The 13,770-nt window shown below is 40.0% G+C and overlaps 1 protein-coding gene across 3 annotated transcripts; it reads left to right on the top strand.

Annotated features, from left to right (window-relative positions):
* The first annotated feature begins 3,575 nt into the window (after positions 1-3,575).
* LOC140798917 (uncharacterized) lies at positions 3,576-12,249 on the top strand. Of its 3 annotated transcripts, XM_073153006.1 has the most exons (5): positions 3,576-3,770; positions 3,873-3,968; positions 5,649-5,868; positions 6,256-9,897; positions 10,596-12,249. In XM_073153006.1, exons 4-5 carry the CDS (start codon positions 7,074-7,076, stop codon positions 11,930-11,932), a joined length of 4,161 nt encoding a protein of 1,386 aa, XP_073009107.1. In that variant the 5' UTR covers positions 3,576-3,770; positions 3,873-3,968; positions 5,649-5,868; positions 6,256-7,073; the 3' UTR covers positions 11,933-12,249. The 3 variants fall into 3 exon arrangements, 2 of the variants coding, with proteins under 2 accessions (XP_073009107.1, XP_073009106.1); XM_073153005.1 differs by lacking the exon at positions 3,873-3,968; XR_012110921.1 differs by lacking the exons at positions 3,873-3,968; positions 6,256-9,897; positions 10,596-12,249 and adding an exon at positions 5,971-6,248.
* Positions 12,250-13,770: the final 1,521 nt, after the last annotated feature.

Below are 13,770 nucleotides of genomic sequence, written 5' to 3'. Positions count from 1 at the left end.
AAGGAAGGTAACATTTACAAGCTTGCAATATAGGATATAAAATGTAAGCTAGATACTTCACATTCTTATTGCATTTTTCTGAATAAAGGCCTTTTTTTGGCTGAAAGGAGTATGGTTCTTATGCCCATGTTTATTATGGTTCACTCAACTCAACAATCTCTCCCTAGCCAACATCAACTGTCTCTCTCTTCGAGTCTGATTCACTATACTCATCTGAGCTCCTGTATCAGTATTTCTATGTGCTTGTTCTAACTCATGACTCTTATTTTATCGAGTACAAGTATATAGCTCAAGGCTTAACTCCAATGGTCGGACATGCCGTGCATTTTATAAACCCTTGCTTCACTAAGTGTAACTCAAGGCTTTAGACTCATCAGCTAGTTATCACATATAACTATCGTGTTATCATGATTCAGCCACCAAATTAGGTTACTTATTAGTACTTAGTAGTCTAGGATTGTCGAACTGTATGCTACGATATTAATTATTAATTAGGAGATAAGAAAGTCCTAGTCTAAATGAAGCAGGGTTTGATGTAAACCTTAGACATCCTATTCAACCCGAAAGCTCGAAGTATCGTTACTAAGGCCTAAGAGTACACTATAGGATTTTATTTCACTTTTCGATATGGTATTGAACGGATACTCAAATTTTCATAACTTTGCAAATTAACTACTATTTTATTTTCTGAGAATTTCCATTTCCATTTCTTGATTCTTATTTTTATCAAATCCATACAAATATATGTAACAAAATATGTCGATGTACATCATTACACGTTATATATCTCCAAAAGAAACAGCTCGAAAACTTGATAAAGAATCACTTAAAAAAAGAGAAAAAGAATAGTGACCATCTCCCATGCTGCTATACAATTCCTCCAGGGCTTTGAATTGATAAGCCTCTACGTGGACTAATCACTACACATTCCTTGGGCCTCTAACGCATCCACCATGGTCTGCATCACCTTCACCTGCATCTCAAGGCACACGATGTAGTCCGCCGCCTGGCGAAAGATCTCGTCGAGCCCCGCAGGCTCGCCGCCGCCGGGCACGAGCCGCTGCAGCGTTCTGATCTTCCTCTCGACACGCCGGCCCCCGGGCTTTAAATTTCTAGAACCTTCCAGAAGCTCCAGCCGCCGGCTCTTCGACGTCGTCGGTGATCTCCTAGCCCTTGCCATCCTCTTCCTCTGCATGATTCCAGACGAAGCATGCAAAGGGGAAACCATGGCGTCTTAATTGCTTTAGATGGGATGAGTTGATGACCTACATCTTATATATAGAACAAGGGAGAGGGGGGTGTTGGGGTGGTGGCATGCATGTTCTCCTAACTCCAATGCACATGCAACCACATGATATCCATTAGATGTACACACCCTAATTAACCTCCACCTCCCCTACTCCTTATCCTTCACCCTTCACCTCCTTTTCATCATCAAAACACTCTGGATTATTCCCTCACTTGTAGCTTCTCTTTGCCTTGTGATGTGGGCATGGGCATGGGCATGGGCATGGACATGGACATGCATGCACACCAACATTCCAGCTCGATAAGATTTGTGACAGTAAAGGGTCCCCATATATCCTTCTAGGTGGCATGGCATGGGCATGCATGCATCATGCATGGTGGTTCGTATGGTTGGCCACTTAGGAATTTTAGTTAACTAATTGATTTGTTCCCCTATGGGGAACAAAGACTTGGGAGGAATAAATCTTCTTCTCCAGTTTGGGGGACTCGGATAGGGGTGGTGATTGTTAACTAGGAGTTTGTGGATAATGAGCACCTTTTGTGTTATTTTTACATGCAACTGGGAATTATTATTATTATTATTATTATTAGGATAGAGGTCTCAACGTAAGGAAGGAATCCTTGACAATGGAACATTGTTTAGTTTATAATATAGGAGCAGGAAATTTCCTCGAATCCACATCTCCCAACTAATGTCATGACATGTTTAACAAACATTAACTTCAATCTTCTCTATTTTCAGGAAATTTGCAATCTCTATATTTCAGAAATGAGAGAAATTTAGGATGAAAATAAGTATAAGAAGTTTATTAATTTTTTTTATTGATCAACTTGTTAAAAATTGGCTCAAATTCAGTTTCCAACAAATTTCAGCATGTATCACCATTTGTGTGCTAGTGCGTTCGAACGGGCCCTAGGGATGTTCAAACACGGGTTCTAGACTAAGATTGAGTGATGTAGGTGTTCGAACACAAATCTCAACCTGAGAGCAGCTTTGATGCAAGCGTTCGAACGGCCTAGCTGCGTTTGAACGCAAGTCTCAACCCAAGAGCAGATGTGATGCAGGCGTTAGAACGGGACCCTCCTGAACGCGACACAGAAAAGCCCAAAATCTAAACATGCCTATAAATACTAAAGTGTATTTTTAGAGCTTAGTAATTAGAAGAACATTTTATAAGGAATGAGCTACCATTGTAGAGAGAGTGATTCGAGTTGCTAAACTCTTTGTAAGTGAGGGATTTGCAAAGTAAAAAAGATTGCTCCGCTTGTGGATATAGGCACATCGCCGAACTATGTAAATATTGTCTCTCTTTCTTTCTATTATTTCTATTACTTCCATTCTAGAGATTACTTGCATTAGAGTGTTTAATCCGTGATTAGAACTTGTCTATTGCTATTCTATCATCATTAACACCTCCTTGGAGTTTTTTCCAAAACTTGGATTGATTTTCCATCACTATTCCTCTTTGTTATATTTGGGGGTGAAGGTTTTGCTTCTACTTCCCTCACCCATTTAGATATTTGCACAACACAACTGACCATTTTAAATTAAAAAATGAAAGTTTTGGTATCAAAATGCTTAAAATAGGGTTGTTGGTTAATTACAAATAAATTAGAACTACAAGTAGAGGGACACTTATAAACTCCTAAAATTTAAGTATAAGAATCATTTTTATAGAGAATCATATAATTTCAACTGAAAAGGAAAGACAAAATTAGAGGTAAGCATTGAACTATGTATGCAAATTTATATAATATATGAGGGAGGAACTCATTGGAAAGCATGAATGCAGGATACTCACACCAAAGACTAGATTAAGGTCAATGTCTTTGATGCCAAACTCTTTTAAAGTCTCTCTTTGCATGCATGCAGGAAATTAAGGACTAGAGATCTCTATTATCAGGAGTGTCTTTGATGCTAAATTCATAGTAAACGATCCTCATACTAAGAATTTAGATTGAATTCTTTGCAAGTATGCCGAGATTTATTGAGATATTTATTTTTGAGTTTTGATAACAATAGTCATGAAAGTTATATTAAAAAGAAGAAATAGTCGGTTATAAAATCCTCAAATAGGAGGTGTTAATTAGAAAATAATAAAAATGTAGGATATTCTTCAATTCTTCTTAGATGATACAGAGACTTGAAATTTCAACTATATATTTTGGAATAAGACCTCTTACGATAATGATTTTTTAGGGAATAATACCTTAAGAAAAGAAAAGAAAGCCACCAAACGAGCCATTTGCCGACTTCCGCTTCACCAGCATGAAATCGTTGCCGACTATCTTGTGGTTCAACTCGAGTCATTTTCGCCTGAAGCATTGCCGTGTTCTTAGTGTACCGGACTTGAGTGCAGATTCGCCCTTCTCGGAAGAAGGGGGAGTACTTCGCCGCCCGATCACTTCTCGCATCGTGCCAATGGCGCGGGGAGATCGGAATTGGGAGGCAATCGCATGTTGGTGTTCGGGACGGAATTCGTCGGCCGATACGTATCGGAGCGGTTGATCCAAGAAGGACGGTAACATCTCTGCCCCTTTGATCGGTTCCAATGTTGGTACTGGTGATTTCTCATACATAAGATTTGTTATACAGATTTAATGCTATCGACTTTGACTGCTAGGGTAAGTGTCTAGGACCTGGCACTCGCACTGCGAAGAAGAAAGAACTCTAGGATATGCGAATTGATGCTTTCGTTCTTTGATGCAAGAAATAGCAAGTAGGACATTCTTGTTATCCTGTTGAATCTGCTTTGAATATAGTTTCATGAACAATTATTTTGCATCAAATTGAGTTAGTTTAGTGAGCACTTCTGCTGCTAAATTAAAGTAGCTTTCTTTCAAACTATAGGCTAACAAGAAGAGGTTTTGATATTTCCGGATCTTATCTCAAGTAATTCCAGGGGGCATACCATAAGCACAAGAACGTGATCTTAATTTTTTCTCCTAGAACTAGGAATGAGAACTGAAGCATGTTCGTTTGGCCTGAGCTGATCTGCATCTAGGTTCTGGAACTGAAACATTTATGATTTGAGAACTTCTTTTTTTTTTGTGCTTAAAATAGAAAGGGTGATGACAGCACGAGGTTCTCTCCAATGTGGGGGCTTGCAGTGGGAGGATGTACGCAATTTTGCGATATCATGATTGAAGGGGTTGCTTCTGAACCCATATCCACTTGGATAGTTGGATGTAAGAGTTGCACCAAGAGACACCCTCATCTTATCTTCTTCTACTATTGCTAGAATTGCTTTTATCATCTATACTTCCATGAATTTTTTTATTAAAATAAAAAATTCCAATGCTAATTTTAAGTTTGGAAGAACTAAACTTCCACATCTTCTAGCTTACTTGATATCACATATAGACACCAAATTCCTTACATCCTTTAACCTTGTCTTTTTCGTTTTCTCAGACGCCAAGTTCTTTGTATTCGTCTCTGTGCAATTCAATGTACTTGGAATTTTAAACAATAGGTAGTTAATATACTTTTATATATTTTCTCAATCTTTTCTTAATTTTGACTAACTCTCTTTTGATAACTTTGTTTTTCTTTAATGTACTAAGAGTGCAACACTTTGAAACTCTTTGGACTAAGGATTGTCGTGCTAGTGGCACACCTCTAATATACTTTGTAAGGTTTTATATATGTTTTTTGTTTGAATATATAGTCTGACGAAATCTTTTTTCCATTTATTAAAAAATTGGTAGAAGTTACTCCTTCAGTCCTAGAGACCAGGTCACTGAGCCAAGGATGTTGGATAGATATTACTGACAAATTATAAGGTGTGTTCCACTTCCATAGTGGTGCTTGATCCCTGCATACCTGCATACACTTGCAGTACTTTGCACATCCATTCCTGTTGAACAGATCTCCTTCAATATGTCTTGCCACACGTTTATAGCCACGAAAACAACTCAACTATGACATACAATGACTGCTATAAAGTTTTGGTGGAGGCTTTGGCTTTATAACGAACTGATCGGACTAATGACCCACTTCTATGCTTACCCTTTTGATTATGTGTGCACCTACTAGATTGCTGTAAAGTTCTGTGCCAAGTCTATGAGATAGAGGTGCTTACATTGGTATCAGTTATGGCTTCGACTACTATAATGACTTGGTATTAGTTATTCCAGTGCTCTGGATAGATACCATCATTAAAAGGAAATCCTTATCAGAAGGACAGAAGTTGAGAGAGTACATGTTACGGATTCATGTTGCTGACATCTATCAGGCAATTAAGGCTAGCAAGAATGCTCCACTTTCAGGGTGTTCTCCATGTTTATACAACTGGACTTGTCTCCATTCTATTGTGCAGTTTTATTCTCATTCAGGGAGGGAAAAGAACATCAGAAAAATTTACTTCTTTGTTTGCTAATAACATTATTGATTCTTTCAGGAAAATATTCAATGTCGTGAATGATGATCCGGCCCCAGGAGTTGAGGTGTTTGCTTTCACTCGTGAGAAGAGATTTGAGAGCTGTTGGTTTAGCTGATATAAGATCAACATCTGAAAATATTGGTGGTGAGAAGTGCATATCTAATGCTCGTTTAAAAGACCAACTTGGTATTACACTGTTGTACCTGACTCGTTAGGTCTGGACTGCAGAGTATTATTGGTATGTGGTTATCTGATTCTCTCTAGCCTTAAATGATGTTTCTATGAGTCAGGCTTCATAGTCTTTGTTTTCATCCTGTATAACACCAATCAATAATAGCAGGCTAGCAGCTGAGTTTTTATAATAATATCCAAGTGCCCAACGCTCACATTGGAGTATTGGACCCTCCATTCCAATAATTGTCACCCACCGCCTGCTTTAAAGCAAACCTCCACTCAGCTCATTATTATTTTAAAAAACACTCAAATTATATTTAAACCATCAGCTAACTTAGCTGTGCATAAAAGAGAATACTTTCTCTAATGGGCCAGCTCACCCTCCCTCAATAATTCATGCTAGAGAAAGGGATATTTACAAACAGCATCTTGTAATATTTGTCGGATGCAGAAAAGGAGGCAGCAAAGGTGGTTGACTGTGTGGTGGTCTTCCTTGCCTCTTCTTCTGCGTTTTCTCGCTTGTCTAAGCCTTTCCTCCATCTCGTTCTTTCTCTCTCTGGAGCTTGTTTCGTGAATCAACAATGGCGGAGGCTGTAGCGATCTCGGTAGCAGGGTGGGTGGCATCTCCCATAGTCAGTAGGCTACTCAACGAGGGCTTCTCCTACCTTGGCCTTGGGGACGCCGACATCAAGGCAAGATTGGAGAATCTGGAGACCATCATCCTTCCCCAATTCCATCTCGTGATCGAGGCTGCGGAGAGGAGCAATGACGACCACAAGGCTAAGCTACAGCTGTGGCTGAGGAAGCTCAAGGATGCCGTGTATGAGGCGGAGGACATGCTGGATTTGTACAAATACCAGCTTCTCGACAAGAAGGTGAATGATCTCAATTTTGATTCCATATCTAAACCTTTCAGGAAAGTTGGGAGAGGGCTGTCCAAGATCCTTACCAGTCAAAACAAGAAGCTAAGAGAAAGCTTAATTAAGCTAGAGAATATTGCCGCTAAAGCCACAAAATTTTATGAATGCTTTTTAGGAGCGAAAATAATAAGCAGCGTGGCCAACAATATCACTAGTGGAGGGCGAATAAATGTTACCACCTCACTACCCCCACCTTATGTGATTGGAAGGGATGAGGAACGGGACGAGATAATAAATAAATATTTATTAGACCCATCTGAAGCTTGTGAAGCAGAAATGTGCTGGCAAGACTACTCTTGCACAACTCGTCTATAATGATCAAAGAATTGTCGACAATTTTAGCATTAAGATGTGGGTCTGCATGTCTCGCAAGCTCGATGTCTTTAAACTCACAAGAGAGATGATCGAGTCTGTTTCCCAAAAAGAATGCCCTTGTCTCGAGAATCTTGATGCGATGCAAAAAACCTTTACAAATATGATAAAATCAAAGAAAGTGCTGCTCGTATTGGATGATGTTTGGTGCTACAAATCGGATACTGAGGCGCAATGGGAACAACTTCTTGCTCCTTTAGCTGTTGGAGAGAGGGGAAGCAAGATCCTAGTGACTGCAAGACCAGAGAATATGCCAAATATGCCAATAGCCTTACATTCCCAAAATATCATGAAATTGAAAAATCTACGAGAGAATGAGTTTGTCTCACTTTTCATGTATCATGCTTTTAGAGGGAGCAAATTAAGTGAATCTCATTTGCAGGAGGAGCTAGAGAAGATAGGAAAGCAAATTTTGCAAAAGTTGTGTAGATCTCCTTTGGCGGCAAAAGCAGTGGGCGGACAACTAAGTAAAAGATTGCAACCCAACTTTTGGAGAGCTTCTCTTGAGCAAGACAATTTGAGCGACACTCAAAAAGCTCTAATGTGGAGTTACTATCGCTTAGATGCTTCCCTTCAACGTTGCTTCTCCTATATCAGCTTGTTTCCTAAAGGTCATATGTTCACAACAGAAGAGATGGTTGATCTGTGGATGGCTGAAGGCTTCGTCAATTTGTCAACTGATAATAAGAAAATGGAGGATATAGGAAATGATTATTTTGATGAGTTAGTATCCGGTTCTTTTTTGCAACCACTAGTGCAGTATGAAGATACTAAATATTATGGTATGCATGACTTGTTTCACGACTTGGCTGAAAATGTTTCAAAAGGAGATTATTTCAGAATAGAGGATGATCCAGTGGAAAAGATCCCTTCGACAGTTCGCCATCTCTATGTTTCGAGTAAAAGTAGGAGGAATGGGAGCTTGGATTTTCTTAAATTAGAAAACCTGCGTACTCTTATTGTTGGGCAATTTAGCAAAATAGACAATGATGTTCTTCTAACGGTGATGGAGAAGTCAAAGAAATTACGTGTTCTGGATATACCATCTGAGCAGAGCATCAAAGCATTACCTAAATGTATAAGAGATCTAAAGCATTTACGCTACCTAAGTCTCTATCGGATTGATGTTGCTGAGTTGCCTGTGTCATTGTGTAAGCTTCACCATTTGCAACTATTGAAATTGCCCTATAAAGTTAGAGTTTTACCAAGAAGCCTGACAAATCTGTTCAATTTGCGGCATTTGAAGGAACAGTATTCTGTGGACCTATCAACATTACCTAATATTGGGAGGCTAACATCCCTCCAGGAATTAGAATATTTTGAAGTAAAGAAGGAGAATGGGCATGATATCGGGCAGCTAAAGAACCTAAATGAGCTCAGAGGATTACTTACTATTTCCGGTCTGGAGAATGTTGAAGGCAAGGACGAGGCAACTGGAGCCAATCTAAAAGATAAGAAGCATCTCGACAGTTTGCTTTTGAAGTGGTACAGCCGTAATGAGAGTGATCGCGGGATGAATTTGGATATGGAAATTGTCGAAGCCCTCCAACCTCCTCCAAATCTGACAAAGCTGCTAATTAGTGGCTGCAAATCTCTTAGGTATCCTAGTTGGTTGGTACACGAAGGATGCCTAGAGAATCTGAAGTCTCTCTATTTTTTTGACACTTCTTTTAAAGTTCTTCCAACCATTAGCAGCAAATTGTTTCCTCGTTGCCAAGAGCTGGAAATCCGGGGTCTCCCCAATCTCAGAACGCTTCCCTTGCTTCCTCAGACCCTTAGGAAGCTAGTAATAGAATCATGTCCATTACTAGTGTTTGTCTCAGAGGAAGAACTACAAAAGAGTGACGACAGAAAGAACTCTATTGTGACAGTTTTACGAAGTTCTCAGCTCAAGTCGGCACTCGAATTAATGGGAGATATTCGTAATATAAGAGAGATGGTAGTAAGAGATTGTTTGGACGTAAACAAGTTGATGGAATCTGAGAAAGTTGACTTACCGAAAGATTTCCAGACATTTGCGACCGCCCTGGAGGGTGAGGAAATGTCAATGCAAGTAGATTATCTTCATCTTTGGGAGGCATATTATTGTTGTCAAGAGCAGAGACTAGAAGCTATCTTTCGAAGGCGAGAGCGTAGCGAAGTGATCTTGCCCCCAGAGCTCCAACATTTGAAGATTTGCTCTACTAATATAACAGACGGGGCACTATCTCTTTGCCTAGGAGGGCTCTCTTCTCTCGAAACCTTGAATTTACGGAGAATCAGGACAATAACAACAGTTCAGACCGATCACTTGATGGCATTATGTGATTTAGAAATTGATGGCTGTCATTGTCTTAAATCACTCGGAGGCTTACATGCCTTGCTCTCCTTGAAAGCACTCCGCATCTCTTCTTGCCCCTGCTTGGAGTTGGAGATGATGGAGGGTGAAGGTGGTGGTCGGTTCATCTTTCCACCTTCGTTGAAATTGCTTAGCGTCGGCGACAACAGCTGCTGCAATGTGAAGAGATTTGCCATAGGATATCTACCAGACCTCGAGACTCTACTCCTCGACAAATGGTCATCGCTGGCATCTCTGTCACTGTCTGGCCTAACAGCACTTAGGTATTTGAGCATCACGGGCTGCCCACAGCTCTCTGCATTCGATTGCTCCCAAGCACCTAATAATAGCTCCTTGGAGTCCCTAGGAGGAACTGAAGATGTCCCAAAACTCGCAGCAGCTCCTCCCTCCGAGGCTGTCCACTTGTCATCGGTTGAGAAGCTTACAATCAGCTCTTCTGCAACACTCTCGATGCTGCTCTCAGGTAATAATAGTAAATCCCTTGTCATCGGTTTAAGGGAGTTGACTTTGTCTCATTGTCCTGAAGCATCTTTCCTCGAAGAGCACTTCAGCTGTCTCATCTCTCTCAGGCGTCTGTCATTGAACAATTGCCAAGTCCAGTCTCTGCCAAGGATCTTGAAGAGCCTTTCCTCCCTTGAGCATCTTTCCTTGCTAAGTTGCCCACATATCTCATCTTTGTCCGATTTGCCTCATTCTCTCCTTTCCCTGTTTTTGCATTACTGCCCCGGTATTTCGTCATTGCCGGTGCGTCTGCCAGAGTCACTTAGGAGATTTGGTATATCTCGATGTCCAGTCTTGAAGGAGCGGTGCCGAGAACCTAAAGGTGAGGACTGGCCCAAGATCGCTCATATTCCTTCTGTATCCATCTAAGATTGACACATGGATCCAATCTAAGCACCATATTTGAAGCTTCTCTTCTTCTGTCGTTGCTCTGCTATTTAACAGTTCCTCCTCCTTGATAATTACTTTTCACCATATTACTACTAAAATTGTATCCTAATTGCCAAGAGCTGGAAATCCGTAGTCTTCCCAACCTCAGGACTTTTCCCTTGCTTCCTCAGAGTCTCAGGAAGTTAGTAATAAAATCTTGTCCATTACTAGTATTTGTCTCAGAGGAAGAACTACATAAGAATGATGACAGAAATAAATCTATAATGACAGTTGTACGAAGTTCTCAGCTCAAGTCGGCACTCGAATTAATGGGAGATATTCGTAATATAAGAGAGATGGTAGTAAGAGATTGTTTGGACGTAAACAAGTTGATGGAATCTGAGAAAGTTGACTTACCGAAAGATTTCCAGAGATGTGGGACAGCCCTGCAAGTTGAGGAAATGTCAAAGCGAGTAGATTATCTTCATATTTGGGAGGCATATTGTCGTTGCCAAGAGCAGAGACTAGAAGCTATCTCTGGGAGGCGAGAGAACAGGGAATTGGTGTTGCCCTCAGCCCTTCAACATTTGGAGATTGCGTCTATTAATATATCAGACGGGGCACTTTCTCTATTATGCCTAGGAGGTCTCACTTCTCTCAAAACCTTGAAGTTAGAGGGAATCAGGACAATAACAACAATTCCAACCGATCACTTGATGGCGTTATGCGATCTAGAAATTGATGACTGCCATTGTCTTAGATCTCTCGGAGGCTTACTTGCCCTACTCTCCTTGACAAGACTCAGCATCTCCTCCTGCCCCTGCTTGGAGTTGGAGATGATGGGGAATGAAGGTGGTCGGCTCATCTTTCCACCTTCGCTGCAATCCCTCAGCGTTAGCTTCTGCTGCAATGTGAAGAGTTTTTCAATAGGAGATCTGCCAGACCTCCACACTCTGATCCTCGACAACTGGTCATCGTTGGCATCTCTGTCACTGTCTGGCCTCACAACACTTCGGAAATTGAGGATCACGGACTGCCCACAGCTGTTTGCAGTGGATTGCTCCCAGGCACTCAACGATAGCTCCTTGGACTCCCTAGGAGAAACTAAAGATGTCCCAAAACTCGCAGCACCTCCTCTCCCCGAGGCTGCTGTCCACTTGTCATCGGTTGAGGAGCTTGAAATTAGCTCTTGTGCAACACTCTCGATACTGCTCTCAGGTAATAATAGTAAATGCCTCGCCGGTTTAGGGGAGTTGTTTTTATGGTCTTGTCCTGAAGAATCTTTACATGAAGAGCACTTCAAATGTCTCATCTCCCTCAAGAGTCTGGTGTTATACGATTGCAAAGTCCAATGTCTGTCAAGGATCTTGAAGAGCCTCTCCTCCCTTGAGCAGCTAGCGCTATACAGGTGCCCATATATCTCATCATTGTCCGATTTGCCTGAGACTCTCCTTACCCTATGGCTGGAGGACTGCCCCGGTATCTCGTCATTGCCGGTTCATCTGCCCGGTTCACTTAGGGGTATTGCAATATCCAGATGCCAAGTCTTGGAGGAACGGTGCCGAGAACCTAAAGGTGAGGACTGGCCCAAGATCGCCCATATTCCTTTTGTATCCATCTCTGATTGACACATGGATCCAATCTAAGCACCATGTTTGAAGCTTCTCTTCTTCTGTTGTTGCTCTGCCACCATTACCAGTTCCTTCCCCTTGATATAATTAATTCTCATCACTTTGGCTTAGTAACCATATTACTACTGCCGATGGCATCTTCTTTTGTTTATCTCACTTGTAGCCTTGTTGCAATCTAGATTCCTCTTGCTATTTACTTGCATGTCAATGTAGTTCTCTCTTCTTCTTATATAAGTATGCAATTGTTAAATAAACTTGCTTATGTAATCGATGACTAGTTATTCCTCCAGACCATACAGCTTACTTGATTTTAATTTCTTTTAGCTGAAGTGCACTTGAAAATTGAAGATTAGTTGCATAACTGCCATGTTTGATGCTTCTCTTCGTTCACATCTTTATGTTGGTAAACATGCACAGTTGCCAAACTGTGGACGTGGTGGAAGGGCCACGTAGAGAGAGTCGGCAAAGTAATATATTACGTTGCCGAATTATCCAATTTCTCTGACGCGATGAGTAGTTCCGCACGGACGGGTTCCTTAACCCGGCATTTATATAGTCTTTTTGAGCGAGTTGTTCGTATATCGGCAGAACTATTAGTTACAGCACCGACTTTTGTTAAGTCCCCTCCCCCTTTATTTAGTTGAATCTAAAAGGTGATACCACTTTTGCCATTTCTTTTTCTTCATTTTTTATATACCATTAAAGTCCGCAGTACTAGGACTTACGGGCTATGCCCGAACTTAATTAGTTGATCTTATTTTTTAGTCTTAATTTTTTAAAATTAAATTTAGTTTAGTATAAAAAAAGATAGAAAAATATTTGATTGTTGAACTAGAGTCCTTGAACCAGTTCAAAGACCCCTCCCTGAACTCAAATGAAACTCAAATGAAACGGGCCGTAAAATTACAAATATTACACGGGACTTTCTATTAGCTTGAACTTATAGACTATCAATTTTAGGTTTAATTACCCTTTGCCGTCTACTCGGACTTATTAGAGTTTTACTTTGCCTCCCCCAAAAATAAAAGCTTAAAAATTGCCACCAAAACTTTTGGAAACTAATAATCCCTTAAACATCATTAAAAAGTACTGTAAATTTCTCTCTCTTGCTCTATAGTTAAGAAAAATATTAAGATTTTTAGGTTCAGTGGTTGAGAAACTAAAGTTACCTTTCCACCATTGCACAGGATTGATTGGAAAGATGAGGGCTTGGCAAAGATGAGAGCAGACCCCTTTTATATCATCTTGAAGAAGAAGACAGGGGCAAAAAATTTCAAAAATTATTTATCTAGCTTCATGAAGATAATTCAATCTATATAAAAATAACTTACTATTCACATACCCAGTATGTAACATTATAGATCCAAGGAATCTTTCTAAAGTGAGATTTATAACTTAGAAATTCCACTGTTAGAAATTCCTAGAGAAGAAAATAGAGACCAATTTACCCTTAAAAAGTGAAAGGGTATTTTTATATAATATTATACAATTTCAGCGGTCCGAGAAAATTAGAGGTTAATATTGAATCATTTATCCAACTCGAAAAGGGAGAAATGGGGAGTAGTTAGTTATATGTCTTAACATAATTCTCTCTTCTCGAATTTATTCTATTTTAACAACTTTATATCTTATTTGTATTTTTTTTTAGTAATTCTTTCTAATTATCTAAGTTTGTAATAAAGAAAAACTCATAATTAGATATTTGGCGAAGTTGTGTGCCTAAGCTTAGCGACTTAGAATAGTTAGATTCAAAAAAAATATATTAATTGAGTAATCTTATGCTTATAAACACTACAAATATTCTAGGAATAATTTTAATATGTCATCATCATAAC

Source organism: Typha latifolia, chromosome 12 (assembly GCF_019914945.1).
Source record: "Typha latifolia isolate L0001 chromosome 12, TyphaL0001v2, whole genome shotgun sequence".
In the NCBI taxonomy this organism is placed as follows: Eukaryota; Viridiplantae; Streptophyta; class Magnoliopsida; order Poales; family Typhaceae; genus Typha; species Typha latifolia.
The sequence above is the reverse complement of the archived record's forward strand: the minus strand, read 5'-3'. Positions and strand labels throughout refer to the sequence as shown.